This window comes from Etheostoma spectabile, chromosome 4 (genome assembly GCF_008692095.1).
Source record: "Etheostoma spectabile isolate EspeVRDwgs_2016 chromosome 4, UIUC_Espe_1.0, whole genome shotgun sequence".
NCBI lineage: Eukaryota > Metazoa > Chordata > Actinopteri > Perciformes > Percidae > Etheostoma > Etheostoma spectabile.
The window spans coordinates 21,760,329-21,777,581 of NC_045736.1; the positions used below are offsets into that span (position 1 = coordinate 21,760,329).

Genomic DNA, 17,253 nt, shown 5'->3' on the forward strand with positions numbered 1-17,253 from the left:
GTGTGTGTGTGTGTCTGTGTCTGTGTCTATATTTATATAATTTATTTGGTATTTTATTCATAAAGCCACTCTAACTCTATTCACACAACTATCTGTTAGTAAAGCTCTCAGGCAGCATGCCACGGTGTGTGTGTGTGTGTGAGTGTGTGTGAGTGTGTGTGTGTGTGTGAGTGTATGTGTGTTGACCTGTTCAACACACAGTCTAAGAAGTGTGTGTTAGCTTGAGTGTGAATTTAGTCTTGTTCAAAGCTGAAGAAAATTAAAGCTGAAGAAAGAAATATTAATTGATTTGTATGCTAATTAGCTCCTCACTCTTTAACAGCAGGTCATGTGGCATGAGACATTATTTGTGCAGTATCTGCATGATGAGATTAAACTTTGGATGTCCTCTTGTGTCACATGAAAATAAAACAGCATATCAGACAAGACATGGCGTGTCATTGAATTTGTTGTTACCTCCACCAAGGAGGTTACGTTCATTTGTTTGTCGTTTTCTAGTCAGTGTTTCAGAGTACAGATTTTTTTCCATTATTTTTGGGGCATTTTAGGCCTTTATTTCCATGACAGCTTAGACTTGAAAGGGAAGAGAGAGGGGGAATGACATGCAGCAAAGGGCCACAGGCGGAGCTGAACCCAGCGGCTGCTGCATCGAGAATTAAGCCTCTTTATATGGGTACGCGCCCTACCAGGTGAGCTACCCAGGCACCCCAGTTTAGTACAGATTTAACGTTTTGTACTTTGATAAAAAAGAGTGGAAAAAGAGTGAAAACCTCAACTAGTGACATTTCTCCACACCTATGACAGCCCAAATGTTGAAGGACAACATGCACAATAGACGCATGAACCTCCAGAGAGCACTGACAGACAGAAGCACTATAGGTTGCTGCTGACAGACAGGAAGGCAGAGTGTGTGCTCGCGCTTTTGCTGTACACACAACACATTTGATTATTAAACCTTAACTCAACACTTTGACATAAGGTGAAACCTTGAAAAGTCAGTCAACCAATCAATTTTATTTAATGAAGGTTTAACAAGAGTTTTTTTTTATTTGATTTGACTATTTCCCAAAATATACCATTATAAACTCAGATACAGCTTGACCTACACAATCTTATCAGTTATCTTCATAATTATTGGAGTATACATTTGTGCCAGGTACAGTAGGTCACCTTGGATGGGAGTAACAAAGGTTTGTAGACACGTGAGAAAACTTCTCAGAAACCCACTGAGGCCAACAGTGTTTTAGCTTTTCAGCATTGTTAGCAATGTTGGTCTGTCGGTTGGTCCACCACTTTGGTCCAGACAGTAACATCTCTTTAACTATTGTGCCCAGACAATGAATCCTCTGACTTTTCTTGACAAGCTGCATGATTAAGTTGACATTGTGGTTTTAAGTAAAATGTCTTGAAAACCGACTTTGGCAATGCTCTGACTTTTCCTCTATCATTTGGTCAAAATTCTAACTTGTCCAATACTTTAGTTTATGACAAAAAAAACGCAAAACTAAGGACATTCCCATCAGCATGACGTGTACTGTTTAGTGCTACTTAGTAAATGCTAGCATGCTAAAACACTGAACTAATATGGCGGACATAACAGTCATTATACCGATACTTCAGCATGTTAGCATTGGCATTGTCAGCATGTTAGCATGCTGACATTAACATTTAGTTTCAAGCCCCAGTATGACTAACTCAGGCATGACTGACTGAATAAACTACATAGGATGTTTGCCAGTAATAAAGCTGAAATATGTAAGCAAACAAGTTGGCAAATTAACAGTGGTCTCATTACAAGCTCCCACTTGTCATGCAGCTCAACTGTATACTGCCTTCATATTGAGTGTATGCTAGCGATTTTGTGCTTTGTTCATTTCATAGCAGCCTATTCATGATGAATGAATTTGCTTACAATGGTTGTTTGAAAAAGGTTTGAATTGCTGACACCACTCAGATGAATCCACTATGCAAATGAGGAAGTTGTGAGTCAGTAATACCGGTGTTGTTCACTTCTGGTTTGTTTCTGTATCAAGTCTCTATTTCACATTCCATGCAAGCATGGACAACAGCACTCCAGATTCATAATGGGAGGAGGATGTGCACAATCTTCATCAATGCTGCTGCTTTCATACTGTCGGGGAAATTAAACCCAGGCATAAAGTTATGTAAATTAGCTTAAAACATGTCTTCTGGGCCCATCCTTGTTTTAGTAGTTCTGTTTTACACTATGTCAAGTTACACCCACGGCCATTTCACCTAGCCTTTATCCACTCTTCCACATCTTTACACTGCCTGCATCTTTCAGCAACCTCTACCATTAGATCCATACGATCTATGTCCCATTATTTTAAACCAGTCCCTTGTTTCTGGTTTGACCGCATAATTTTTACTCTGTCTGCTGTCTCCTGAATGAGGTCAACCACCAGACTCATGCTCTCGCTCGGTTCTCTGTCTTCTCCAGCCCAAACGATCCAGAGAGCCAAACCACAAGCCTCAATTACCCAGCATTCTTCTGGAGAGGAGGAGAGAGGCCTCATGTAGCAGACTATAAAATTAACATTCATGACAAACCTCTCAAGAAACAAAACTATTTCATGGGAGCAACAGTTGCAGAATTTCCCCATTGAGAAAAGTATTAATTCTACATTATTATTATTATTTATAACTTTTCTTACAGGTTTCTTGTTTCTGACAAAGGAGAGTAACTTTTGAAGAAATCTGACACGTTTATACCCAACAAGTTAAAGCCACATTTGGTCAAAATGTCGACATTTATTTGACCATATTACTTGTTCTTATGCCGATAAAATATATAACTAGCCTAGCTTAGCAGAGTAGCAGTTCAGCTTTTAACTCAGTTTTTGACTTAGTTTTTGAAGTGGCATTCACGTTTTGATGTGGTTAAATCACTTGTATTTTAAATTGCACATGTAAAATTACTCATTCATTTATTAAATTTGTTTAAAGTAATATTGTTAAATAGAAAACTGGAAGGACAACTTTGTTGGTTGAAAGTTGCTAATGTTCATCTAATATTACTATCCATTATTACTATTTGTTGTAAAATAAATAAATAAGATAAGGCAACAGCGGACATGCCATCCTATATACTGTGTATATTAGGGCAGTAGTGGTAGCATTATTTCCTGCTTAAGTGCAAAGTAATACATTTGCCTAAAATAATTGTTTTCCAGAAATAACCCTGTGATTAAATGTTTTGACATATATTGTTAAAGATGTATGTGACATGAAATATAAGCTTACAAAATGTATTTTATTTGTTACAAATGGACTCAGACAGATTCATAATGCATAGCAGGGAATTTAATGTACGTTTCACTCACAAATCTGTTTAAAGCACAAGCCACTGGCTTTCACACTGAGCAGTAATCATCACTTTTCAACAACCCATGATGCATCGCATCTATGTATCCTTATTTTTAAAGTCTATGGTGTATACAACGGGTACTGTAGCCCAAAACAGCATTTCTTAAAAGGCAACATATTTATTTAACAATCTTATCACACATTGGTCATAATCTAAAAGTGGTTCCGGAGCGATCAAAGGAGAAACCTTCACACAAATCACTGAACTCTTTCTGGCTGATGCATTGTAAACTCCAGGAACGAAATAGGCCTACAGTATGTCATATCACTCCTGCTATTTTCCTGCCAAGGTGGTTGAGTGGTGAGGTAATGGGATACTACTTGGTTATGTATTTCATCGTCATTTGGTTCATTGCACTGGAATGTAAAAATCTTTAGTTTCCTGTTTCCAGGTTCTTTGCCTCAGCAAAGAACAGCACAAGAACAAAAAGATTAGATTGTAGTTAGGTTTGCGGGTTCAATCCTCACTCACAGCGCTCAATGATAACAAAGTGAATGCTAACAAAATTGTTTCACTTTTCTAATATATCTTGAGATTTTTTCCTACAAATTATTTTTAATTTTTTTTGGGAATCATTTTTGAGCACTTTTAGGATTAAGTGTGCTAAAGGAGCTGAAGTATGTAAACAACTTTGTATATTAATACATTAAAATGAATTATCAGTAGGCAAATTACAGGAGTTAAATAGGACAACAGGAGATTTATGACTGAATGATTGAAGCTATAAGTCAAATTAGCAGAGTTGTTTTAATTAATTATTTAATTAAGAAGATTAATTGTGATATTGTTAGTCTGCCAACATGACAAGACTGAGGACAACAATTGCCACCATGCCACAGCTTTCCTCTGCTTGTTTGGGTCTTTCTCTGTTACAGTAATTCATGAAGTACGAACAATTCACACTGAAAATCTCAGAAAAATAAAAATCTTTTATCTACGCTTTACAGTTTAGAGTCACCAGTTACATTACTTTCCAAATACACTACAACGCCTATCCAATAGGAATGCGGAATAAAGCTCAAAGACTTTGAAGCAGCACATTGAACTTGCTTTGACCTGTTAAAACGTTAATACAACTTTTGTTGCTCTTTACTTATCTGCATGACAAACTTGAAGAGAATGACAAAGTATTTCTTTTTAAAAGCACTCATCTCATGGCAATTGTTACATTATAAGAGGTGTACACATTATTCATTGTTGATCATGGGATTTGACAAATTCCAAATTCCTACATCATGCGAATCACATCAGTACCGAATGTCTATACGGGTGTAATACAGAGAGAAAGAAAAGGTTAAAAATAAAATGTGACCCTGTTAAGGACAGGACGTTGCCATCAGAGGATGGATGAAACTATAGTCGGTGGAAGATCTCAGCATCACTTTCACTGTCTTAGTGGAGATCTGTGAGCCATATAGGGCAGTCAACAGCGAATTACAGAGGATTCGAACAAATCTGCATTAACATCTTCTACATCTGATAGTCTCAGCACCATTCTCCTCTAAACAATTTACATTGTAAAAGAGCAAACACTGCTATAAGTTTGTCTATACATGTTTAAATAAAAGAGTTAGATGAATACAGAGATTGTACTCTTCATGCACACAAAAAGCACCGGTGGATATGCAGTATAGATGAAGCGAGTCAATCTGGTGCATATTCACATTTTTAATCCAGGTTTCCTTTTTAAACAGACTGCATGTTGAAGACATGAGTCTGTAAAAGAATGTAAAAAGAAAAGGATTGGAGTGACGGTACGATTACAGTACAAGGTGACAGACACATATCATATTTTGGTTGCAGTCTCTTTTTTTGCATTCACACAAACATATTTAATCCTACTAAATCAGCCTAGTTTGGAGTATGGCTAAATACACCGATCAATGATTTTTCTGGTTTGCAAATGCAGGTTTTAAAAAAAAAAATTAGTACTATAGGATTTTTGTTGAAATACATCAACACAGTTCCTTTATATGTGTCATTGAGAGAGTTGAGCTGGCAATATACTAATAACTTACTGAAAAACATGTGTTTGAAGGATTCTTTTTGAAAATACTCCTGATGAAGCTCTCCAGAAAGGCTTTAACATTATTATGGTTTCATATTGTAATGACGACTGCCTTTTAAAATTGAAAATGGGACACAAATATGGAGTTACTGAAAGAGTCTATGCTTTGACAAAACATTTCAGAAGCTACCAAAAATAAACTCATCATACTGTATATCCTAAAGGCACCTTAGACAAAGATATATCCCTGTGCTCAAGTGGTTAAAGAGGTTGGGGTTGAAAAAAGAGAAGGGAGAAGCAGCTTCCTCTCAAAAAGCCTAACCTCTGCATGGAAACACTATATCGCCACAAGAAAGGCTACATAGCCAATAGATGGAGTTTTCATTGCATAAACTATTCTTACTGATTGTCTGAAAGCACGACTTAAAGACAGAATGCAGATCTGAAAAATTACAAGATTTGACTCAATTTCATTTCAAATACTACAACGCATCAAAATGCTCTATGCCTTAGCAACTTTACATGCAACACCCCATCATTTGCATGGTACTGTGATATTGCATTTCTGCAACAGGGTATATTTCTTAGGATAAATAAACATGCATGGGGAAACGCTCTCCTCATCATGCAGATAGTGTCTCTGGATTTACACTCCACAGTAGGATGTTAAAAAGACAACACAAATATATATATACAGTATATGTATAAAACAATAAACAATAAAACAAACAAAGAGAAAGGCTGAACATAAAAATGAGTAAAAACAGTGTTCAACGAGCTCTGTCTTGCTTCAGCAAAAAACAATCCCCCCCTGACATGCTGGTGGAGGAGGTTATTTTCCCCTCCTTTCTTTGTATCCTCTCCCCATTTTAACTCATTCCCAACTACCATCCCAGACTGTAAAAGTAATCCTCCGGTGCATCATCACCATCATCAACAAGTCTCTCTACTCCTCCTTTCATCCCATTTTAGGTCTTCCTTCTCAGCCTGGACAGACTTGCTCCCCCTGCAGGCGAGAGGTTGGAATGACGCTGTATTCCTAACCAGATAAGGGGGGAGATGATACCTCCCGTTCAACCGAGGGGGTAAAATTTGAAAAGTCACTGGGATTAATTAGGCAAGTAAGTGGAGCAGAAATCACACCCTGCTGGTTGGGTGGCAGCGGTAGGTGCAGTTGGACAAGGGATCCGCTCCACCGTCGACGGTCTGGGAGCATCCTCCGTCGCAACAAGCATCTGAGAGAGAAAGAGGACATACTGTCAGTACTGTACCTGTTTGTCATTAAAGCACTATGTTACACTAGAAAGGACAACAGCTGCAGTCCATATTCACTGGTGTATTTTAGGGGTGTGAATGTTCACTGGTCTAACAATTCAATTCAATTATAATTATCCTGTCAACGATTTGAATCGATTCAATATCACAATACATCCCAATTAATCCCCTCCTCATTATTATTATTATACATTGCAAATTCAAGCAGTCAGATATATATAAACTCCCTTTTTTTATTGTATCTGCTCTGAAAAAAAGACACTTCCTGAGTCTAAACACAGCAGACAACAGACTAAAGGCAAAAACAAAAAAAGCAGCGACTTGAAAATTAACAAGTCACATCAGTAGGCAATAATCAATTACGGTCTGTCACTGCATTAACGCAGAATCACCCACATCCGCATCCTGATGCATTGATGCAATGATTGAATTTCAACGCCCCTAATGTATTTACAGTGTTTGTGTGTGTGTGTGTGTAACTGGTACCTGCTCCTTCCTCAAGCAGATGAGTTCGGCAAAGACTGGCCAGGGGGGGGTTGTGTCCCTCATGGCTGGTACCCAACTGGAGACGCCTCATGTGACGGACCACTGCTGTGGCGTTGAATGCTTGCTGGAGAAGAAAAGACACAATTGCAATATGACCCAGAAAACTGTAAAATCTCATTCATCTGAAACTGAAAGTGGACCAACCTCGACACGGACAGCAGCCTAACGCAGTGGTTCTGGACATTTTTTTCACAAGAGGGTGCACGTCTGAGTTGTGAGCAGTTTATTCAAAGAGTGTTTCATGTTAGTAGTTTTTAGAAGCCCCAAGAGTTAAACTGTGCACAGTACGAGCAAAGTTTAAAGAAAAGCATTACAAAGAAACCAAATTCTAGAGAGGCACACTTTTTTCTTCTTATTTTCCACACTGGTTATCATCTTGTGACGGATTCATTTAACAACCCTTGAGGGGGGGTCCCAACACCAGGTTTTAGGCACTGGCCTAAAGGTGTTTTGCAGTCCTAAATCTTTACCATTCTAGCTATTCTTCAGTTCAGACCAAGACAACACATTTTATTGTAGCTCAACTGTATTCTCTCCATGTACACAAAAAAAAAAAATAATATGGCCCACATCCAAGATAAACTGGAAGTCTGACTTACCTTCCACTTGCTCTTAGCAAAATTCTTCTTGATCTGAGCACTGACAGACTCATGGATGTTCTTATCCAGAGCAGTATCCCCGGCAATCCTGACAAACAGAGGGGTAAGGAAACATTAGAGTGTGTCTGTGTAAGAGTGTATGCCATGGATAAAAGTGACAAGTACAGCCACAACCGGGATTAGTTAAATCTGGTAAAGCACTAAAGTTGAGAGTATCAAGGTTTTAATCAGACGACAAAGGAAGGACCAGTACCAGGGGTGCTGCAGAGCCTGATCACAGGTGTAGCGTGTGTTGGGGTCTTTCTCCATCAGGTGGACTATAAAGTCTTTAGCTATAATGACAAAATAAAGATTTTAAAAAGTCAGTGTTAAAAACGTTGCACCAGTTGCATCTATGTAATAATGTAAGTGCTGTCAACAAGAGAAAACAAATCCTGAAGTAATTCCCATATCCGCTATAGTATCCGCACATACCGCTGCATCAATTGTATACTTTGTTCTAAATGTCCAGAGCAGGTAACAAGTATCAAGTCCAAGAGCCAGGACTGGGGGATACAAAAATAAACATAGGCTCATTGCTTTTGCTTGTGGGCTCACTACCTGTTAAGTGAAAGGTAGGGATTGGATAACATATTAACTATCTAACTAAGAAAACTTAAGACATCACTCTCTCTGTATGACAAAAAGCTAGACTGGCTCTAGAAACACACTCCTGGATAAGAGGTGATCTCTGTCTTGTACTGTGTGTAAGGTGAGGTAAGGTAAGGTAAGGTAAGGTGGGTACTAACAAGTCCAGGCGGCCTACTTGTTTTTCCTGCGGGATGAGAAGGTCTGTGTGTTGTAGAGAGGAAAACTTACTATCACATAAATGTGCCAAACGGCTGTTCGGCGCTGAGAAAGCGAGGGTACTCCAATACACTTTTTGTCAAATTTAGCAAACAGTCTTTTTTGTGCTGAAAATAAATCTGTTGTTTCTACAAAGCCTTGGCTGTGTAAATGGAAAAACCAACAGAAAGAAGAGCACGAGCACCATGACACATTTCCAGCCAATCAGCAACAGGCGACACCAGTTGCCCGTGCGAGCAAGTGATGGGGGTGGCGAGGAGGCAGCATGTGAATGGGCCGCCTGGCCAGGAGTTATCAAGAGATCGCTGAGAAACAGCAAAAGCTAATCCGCGACCTAGATAACATTGATTCTGCCATATTTCCTTTCACTTACTGCACATTTCAAGGAGAAGGTGCAGGAAAGAACGTGGTTTAAACATGTTTTAGATTATTTGTTGTTACTGTGAAGAATTTCATCTTATTTCAGTATTTATCAAGGCAATATTTGTACTAGAAAATATTTCAGCTCAATCTCATCCTTGAACAAAGATCTAGTTTCAGCTAATATTATTGTAATTTTGTTGCACTAAAATTCTTTTCCTATTCCTTTCTAACATTTCTGGAATTTAATATTCAATGTCATTTGCAGGGTTTTTTTATGACTGGAAGATGCAAATTCAGTAGGTTTGGGCACTAGGAATACCCAGGAGGTCAGGGGAAGCTGTTGACAAAAATAAGTTCTGGGTGGTTTAATAATTGTCCGCCTGTTGACTTTTAATTGATTATGCACTTCAAAAAATCTACAGAACTTAATGCACACTTGGAGATGTACATATATATATAGACGTGAATATGTGTCTCTCTGAAAAATCTGCTTTTTTAAGAGAAAAATAGCCTGATAATTACTGTACCTGAATCAGAGATATCATCCCAGTAAGGAGAATCAAATTCGTATTCTGCCTTCAAGATCTGTTCGAACAGTTTGGCATCATTCTCATGGTAGAACGGAGGGTAACCACATAACCTGAGACACACAAGAGAGCACAGATGTCCTGTTTTTCTACTTGAAGCATCCCAAGAGGTTAAACTGACAATCCCTGCAGTTATAAAAGCAGTCAGCAAGGAGATAATTTAAACTGCATCAATGACTATAATACCTGAATCTATCATGTGTTAGGCTCGGTTCATGTCTTAAAAAGTGTACTTACAGAATATAGGCTATGACACCAATAGACCAGCAATCCACTGCTTTACTGTAGGGTTTCTGAGCCAACACTTCAGGGGCTGAAAGAACAAAACAATGTTATACAAGAGCATTAGCAATGATGTGTGACACATGTTCAGCAGTATTAGTACATTAAAAGAGTGATTCATTTTTAAAGTTGAGCATGTGAGTAAAATTAGAGTGTGACCGTGATTGCAAAAATGATTTAGAAAAATTAAACTGGATTTCTTTTACTGGGCTAAAAAAATATTTACAAAAATTAAACTGGATATCTTTTCTTCACTTTGAATATTTATATGAGCTTCCGATTAGCTGTAGATGGTGTTTAATGAAAGATTTTATATTACAGTACCAGTCGGATATTGGCATTGTGCTAATATTGCATGATACAGTGTTCCCTGCCATGTAACATGGATTCATTCTAAGCCGAATCTCTGACTTCTTTACCAACATATCCAGGTGTTCCACACGCTGTCGACATCACACTGCCAGAGCCCTCGATCTTAGACAGACCAAAGTCACTGATCATGATCTTGGAGTCTTCATCCATGCTGTAGTACAGCAGATTCTCTGGCTGCGACGAGGAGGGACAAGACCAAAACCAGAAATGAAAGATGATGACAGAGTACCGTCACACATATCATGCAAACTTTTTCCTGAACACACACAATGACACGCCTATGCTAACTTTCCGTTAATATCTTTAGCCCAAGTACTGACCTTGAGGTCACGGTGCACAATGCCCATGTCGTGGAGGTATTTGACGGCATCCAGAATCTGCTGAATGAGCTTACTGGCATCTTTCTCCGTGTAGAAGCCCTTCTCTATGATACGATCGAAGAGTTCCCCGCCAGATACACTAGAAACAGTACGAGGGATCCAATCATAAAAGCAAAGAAAACAGTATGGAGACTCCACAGTATGGAGACAACAACCACACAAATCCAACTGGACTGGAAATAATGGAAGGAGCCCACTGATTGGCCAAGAGAGCGAAAGATTTCCCTTCTTGATTGTTGCAACGGCGGAATATTGAGATAAAGTCTGATAGTGTAAAATAACATGGTGTAAACATATTATTTTGAAAATATTTGTGAACAAGACCAACTGTCAGAGTGTAAGAGAGAAAGTGCATGAGGGAAATATAAAAGAAGGACTAATCTGAACAAGGATACTTGTTCATTTGTTCAAAGTTGTAAATAACTGCTATAATAATCTGTATGAAATGTAATACAGTTATATGCTTTATTGTGGGAGTGAAAAAAGATCACTGTGGTGTGAATGAAACCACAGACAGTGTGATGATGTCTGCTTGACGTTAGACTTAGAAGCCACTAGATGGAGACTTCACTCTGTCTACAGATAATGTGAAGATGTTCGTCTGAGGCTCCAGGAGAAGCAACCTTTTAACAGAAGATACAAACTGTGGGAGTGTGCATTCAAGTGTTTCTCCTTGCAACATATTGTTTTGACAAAGGACGGGAGGAACGGGGACGTACTCAAGAAAATAATTTCCTTATCTCTTGGTACACCCAACCTCTCTGCCTATGTCTTTTATGTCTATGATTTGCCATTGACTGTGATTAATGCATAAATAATTATTTTTTTCTGGAGCCTCAAAGTTAACAGCACTTAAGATTTTAATCTGTCCTTTCTCTTGTTCTCGCCATTGTTCTCTCTCTCTCTCTCTCTCACTCCCTCTCTTTCACTGACATTTCAGTAGTTGAGGTGGGTGGGAGGCTGACAGGCTGCAGGTGTGAGGGCGAACTCCCCACTGGTGTTCATTAGTAGACATAGTACAGTGATGCGTGTGTGTGTTACAGGGTGCGATTAATAACATGTGACATGCAATGTGCGTGGGGGAGAGTTTGAAACCCACATCACACAAACCCACACACATGTGAATACTCACAGTTGCATGATAAGGTAGAGGTGTGATTTACTTTCAAATATCTCTTCCAGAGATACAATGTTGGCGTGTTTGATCCTGTGAAGGAGAGAAGAGAAATAAGGCAAGACGTTCTTTTAATATCATGTCATTCTGTTGTCAACTCTGTGTTCTGCTGCCCCTTTAGACCCGTGGGTGCGGTGACAGGAATAAAATGATGACTCACCAGATCGAGATTGGTATGGTAACAGTGTGTATCATATCTGTTTTACACTTCAATAGCCACACTTGTACATTCTAATGCAATTTCATGTATGAGCTCTGGCAGAAATTCTACCATTACAAAGGTTGCAAAAACTGAGCATTATAGGAATCATACAGTAAAAGTAGAATTGGTAGAACAGTTGAATTAGATTGCATTTGGTTATACAGGTGTACCTAATAAAGTGGCCACTAAGTGTGTACATGTATTTGTATTTGTTAAAATGTATTTGTTATAATCCTGTTCAACTTCTTTTAATTTCTTTCTCATAAAGCATTTGCAAATTCATTTTAAAAAAAAAAATTGTTTTAATATTTGCTTTTGTGTAACCCATTCAATTAATTTACCTCAGTATCTGGACTATGACTGAGGACTTGAGAATCATTGAGTTGACTTGAAGGTTAGGAGGACAAAGACAACACAAAGCCAACATGTGTCTGAGCTGTACCAGAAGTAACTGTGTATGAGTCAACATGAGCTCACGTTGGATTATGCCAATGACTCTTATCCAGATTGTAAATACATGAACACCTTCATTCTGCTTAGCTCAGTGTGGAAGGAGAGATGGACTCAGTGAAGGATGAATGATGGATTAAACCTGCTGAGTGAGCAGACTCATGTAAACAGTGTGAGCTCAAGTCTGCACTTTCACACACAATTATAGAAGATCAAATAAAAGCAGTAAAGGTGCATCTAACTTGAATTTCTGTGCATTAGGGTTTGTGACGAATTTAAGGTACACTGATCATGCAGGGGTTTTCTTGACTTAGAATGGGCCTTTTGGGAGGGGGGGGGGGACTAAGCACGGCAGTAAACATGATCGATCCACGTACAGTGAACGCTAAGAGTCTGTATTACCTTATTTGGCAGAGATGTATGCATGCAGTATGTTATTGCTGTTAATTTGATAAACAAAAATGTCTATTATGCTTCAGTAAATAAAAACCCAGATTAACAAAATTGGTTCAAAAAATATTAATATTCAAATACTACTACTGAGTTTTGGGGTCCTATTCTAATTTATGTTCTGCTTGTTCAACGTTTGTTTGGTAAATTGCTCTAAAAAAACATTTAGAGAAGATTTGAATCACTATTTTTATTCTCAATTCTTGTAATTTTGGTCTGAAATGATCTGAGAAAAAAAAATGTTTGAGAAAAACGTTTTCATACCAATAGCAAAAAATAATAATATTTGAGACTAAAAAAAGATTTGAATATAAATTTTAAATTTTAAAAAAAATTTGAGAAAAAAAAATCTCTCTCGAGATACTTTTTTAAACTCTCAAATATATATTTTTTGCTATCAGTGTGAAAAATATTTCTTTCAAAAACGTGTTTCTCTCAAAACGTTTTTGATCTCGATTAAATTGTTTGCTCTCGTCTCAGGATATTTCTCTTAATGTGAAAATAATGTTCTTTAACTGTCTATGGTCTTGTCTTTGGAGTCCATCTGAATCATTACACCATTGTCACCGCCATAGATGCCTTAGTTGAGCACGGAAGCTAGCGTTAGCTAACTAGCAGCCAGCCCACTTCTAAATAAATACCTTTTAATTTGCTAAACACTTTTTAACACTCAAACTGAAACTCTGGGAGTCAGATCCAGGTCCTGCAGCTGCAGACGGACCGCCATCAGTGGGGATTGGCCAGCGTGGAAACATTGCTACAACGCTTCGCTGGCGACCTCAACCTGATCTGATCTGATCTCTAGTGGGACACGGAGAGCCCCACACCCGGTAACAAAGGCACAACCCCCCTGGAGCTAGCGTTCCCCCGGCCATTACCAGAGCTCGCTTGGCTGATGTTGTGCCCACATTTTGCAACCGTGCCAAAAATTGCACCCGCTTGGGGAGCAACAATAATTTCTGCTGAATAATGCATCTCTAACCCTCATTGGAGCCAAGAATTGCATCCAGGTAATGAAATGATAATAAAACACAGATGTCTCTAACCGTTCTTAAATTATAATCATCGCTGATGAACATGACAAAGGAATGTATATAGCCTAGCTTTTAAACAGTAGCTACTTTGTATTATAAAATCATTATTTTACCCCATTTTACCCCAGCATTAAAATGCTCTCATAAAATGCTTTTTTGCTATCAGTGTGATAACTTTTTCTCAAAAATATTTTTTTTCTCTCAAATATTTTTTTTTCTCTTAGATCATGTATTCTCTCGCAAGTAATAAAGAAACAAATCTAGCTCCATAGATTCCTTGGTCAAAAAAATAAAACCTTGGTCATGGTGACTGTCAGGGAGCTGAAATGTCTATCGAGGGCTGGTCAATCTCTGCAGGGATGATTTTACCCGGACATTTGAAACAGCCATGGTAATAAGCCTTTTCAGAGGTTTAACAGAGCCTCCACAGCAACTTTACACCAACTCCTCTGCTTGGTGCGGCTACAGATGACTAAACCATGATTAGTCACTGCATGTCTGTGTTTGAGTAAATATTTGGTCTGTATAAAATGAGAAGAGGATGAACAGCTAGCTAACCAAGTGATGATATTACATGTCGACATTATACATCAAACCACCATTGGGCTGTGCTGCCATTTAACAGTTATCAGAACAGAGATAAGTTGACTGAATGTATCCAATGAGGATCATCTGGCTACACAACTGCCACAACCCAAACTGGGCCATTAGACACTAAATTGATAATAAATTTAATTATTTTAATATACAAATCAAAACACTGTCACAAGTGCTTTACACCGGTTGGAAACATGAAATAAACACCGATAAATTACAGCGTGAGACATAACAGGAGTCATAAAAGAAAGTCGAGATGAAAGGTTTGGCTCATAACAGGAAGGAGAAGCAAAGATAGTGTGGGCTGTATAATGTTCTGTCACCATTTCAGCCTCAGCATTTTTATTACAGAATAACATTATTGTGTGCCAACTGTCTCCTGTAGTCAAAGACAAGAGAGCAGGTCTACTTCAGTGTTGAGGGGAGGGAATTTTCATTAAATGGGATAAGTACATTGCTGACAAAAAAGTGGGATTTGATTTTCAACAATTACACAGGTACATGATCAATATAGTGTAGTAATACTTTACTTACTGATTGTACGTTTGGCTGTTGTAGTCAAACAACTGGCTGTGTTTACACCTTTAACTGGATTGGACTGAATAATCCAAAGACAGGAACTATATTTTGAATCTGATTACTTTATGATGTGGCAAACCAAAGGAAGTGTTAACATATTACACTATTTTAGCTTACAATTACACCTATTCAAAGCATTCGAAACTATCTGGTTCTTAACTCCTAAATGCTGCTGGAAATAAGACTAATGGTATTGGTGAGACTGAATCTAAACACTAACGTTGCAAACCGTTAAACCAAAACAATCATCTAAAAGACTGCCGAGTCGAGGGGGACTGCAGCATTGGGTGATGAATCTCTGTGGATTCATCACTACACCTTTCACCTTTCATGAAGTCATTTGATCCACTGTTAATATAAAAATAGGAATTACTGCAGCTTTAAGGAAATTCTACTCAGTCAAAACTCGTCCACATTCTCTGTGTACCGAGGGGGAGTTGGGGATTACGTGTTACAATGAGTAATGAAACCTTTGTATGAGTCTACACAAACTTTAGACAAAGTAGGCTTACTTTTCAGGCCAAGTTTACTTCATTTGTCAAAGTTTTAACAGCTAACTAACCCTCACCTCTCTTATTCCACCTCACCTCAGGAGGGATCATAGCTGTACATTGGCTAGAGTTGTGTCTCCCGTAACCCAGGCAACAAAAGCTCTAAAAATAGCATGGGACCCAATGTAGATCAGCCCGTTTCACCTGGCCTGTGGTTCCCCACATCTAAAGAGAAGTAAGTTTCAACCGCAATTGTGTTATTGTCACTTGCCTTTGCCTTTCTATAACACAACCATATATCTCATGCACAGGTAGAAAGGGAACATGTGCATGAGCTGGGTTAGGAGGAAGCACGTGTGCTAGCTTTTGAAGGTCTGGATTAACCAGGACATTGTTTCCGGAAATACAAACTGCTGTTAAATTTTCAACCTGGATGGCTAGTTAGTTAGTTAGTTAGTTAGTTAGTCAGTTAGTCAGTTATTGATTGAACTGGTCCTTTTCTGTACAGAATATATGGATCCAAGTCTTACAGTTTATTACTGTTTTACAGCTATAAGGTTACCTTGAGTGACGTGAAAAGAATTACTATTATGTATTATAACAGTAATCAAGTGAAATTAGATAAAGTTCAATATGATGCATATTCAAATCAGTCTTAAAACACACCTTTTTAAACTGGCATATTCGGTCTGATTCTGTCTCCAATGCCTATAACCACATAAGCACTGATTTAAATTGTTTATCTAGTTTTTGTTTTTTACTGTGCATGTAAGGTGTCTTTGAGTGCTTTAAAATGTGCATTTATTAAAATGCATATCATTACATGCATCATATTACTACAGTATTATATATGATATCAAGAAATGTAATGCAACTTACATGATGTAGTAATGGAGATATACAATGATGCCAAATGTACCATCTTGAACCTTGTGGCTAGTATATTAGATGCAGGCTAATGCTGCACGTGGTTAAACATTGAAAAGTGTGTGGTGCAATACAGACTGGCTTAAAAATGCATGTTTATTTTATACAACACATTATTGATTCATAAACCAATGTAGGGTCTATTATTGCTAATAATAGAAGTCCACTTACTTGTGCAGGACTGCTATCTCATTATCAATGCTGTTTTCCTTGCCCTCTAAAGCCTTCTTGGGGATACACTTGATAGCCACCAATTTCTGGGTACCCTTCTCCTCAGCCAGGACCACCTCAGAGAAAGCTCCCCTGAAACAAAAACACACAGGTCAGTCTGTGAGACTTCAGTCCTTTTATCTTTCGGTGTTTACGCGAAGCTCTTCACAAGCATCTGTGACATTTTGGAGGGAAAAAAAGGAAATTCCTGCTTGGATGTTGAATCGGCCAAACACTTGTGCTAACTTGTCTACTTGCATCTTAGTGCTGGTAGAAATTCTAGCTTGCTGATGTCAGATTGGGTTGTTTTTTTAACTTCAGCCTCTTCCTGAAGTCTTTGGGTTGTTGCTGAGTCAAGTTTTGGAGAGGGGACAACTTGGTGGATAGATTTGGAAACACTAATAAAAATCAATTGCTGAAGTTTATCTTGGTGTAGTTTTGATACTGGCCCAAAACGGTTTTCTAATTTAAAGCTTCACTCATGTGATGACCA

The 17,253-nt window shown here is 38.3% G+C and overlaps 1 protein-coding gene across 2 annotated transcripts in view; it reads right to left on the reverse strand.

The window, feature by feature from the left end:
• Nucleotides 1-3,306: 3,306 nt before the first annotated feature.
• The window catches only part of camk1b (calcium/calmodulin-dependent protein kinase Ib), a 38,722-nt gene continuing 24,775 nt past the window's right edge, over nucleotides 3,307-17,253 (reverse strand). For both annotated transcript variants that reach the window (XM_032513606.1, XM_032513605.1), the window contains 10 exons: nucleotides 16,722-16,853; nucleotides 11,779-11,853; nucleotides 10,587-10,725; nucleotides 10,314-10,440; nucleotides 9,850-9,925; nucleotides 9,553-9,665; nucleotides 8,070-8,148; nucleotides 7,817-7,904; nucleotides 7,158-7,281; nucleotides 3,307-6,631 (listed from right to left, as the gene is read on the reverse strand). In XM_032513606.1, the coding sequence (XP_032369497.1) occupies nucleotides 6,534-6,631; nucleotides 7,158-7,281; nucleotides 7,817-7,904; nucleotides 8,070-8,148; nucleotides 9,553-9,665; nucleotides 9,850-9,925; nucleotides 10,314-10,440; nucleotides 10,587-10,725; nucleotides 11,779-11,853; nucleotides 16,722-16,853 (1,051 nt within the window). In that variant the 3' untranslated portion in view covers nucleotides 3,307-6,533. The remainder of the gene's footprint in view (nucleotides 6,632-7,157; nucleotides 7,282-7,816; nucleotides 7,905-8,069; nucleotides 8,149-9,552; nucleotides 9,666-9,849; nucleotides 9,926-10,313; nucleotides 10,441-10,586; nucleotides 10,726-11,778; nucleotides 11,854-16,721; nucleotides 16,854-17,253) is intronic.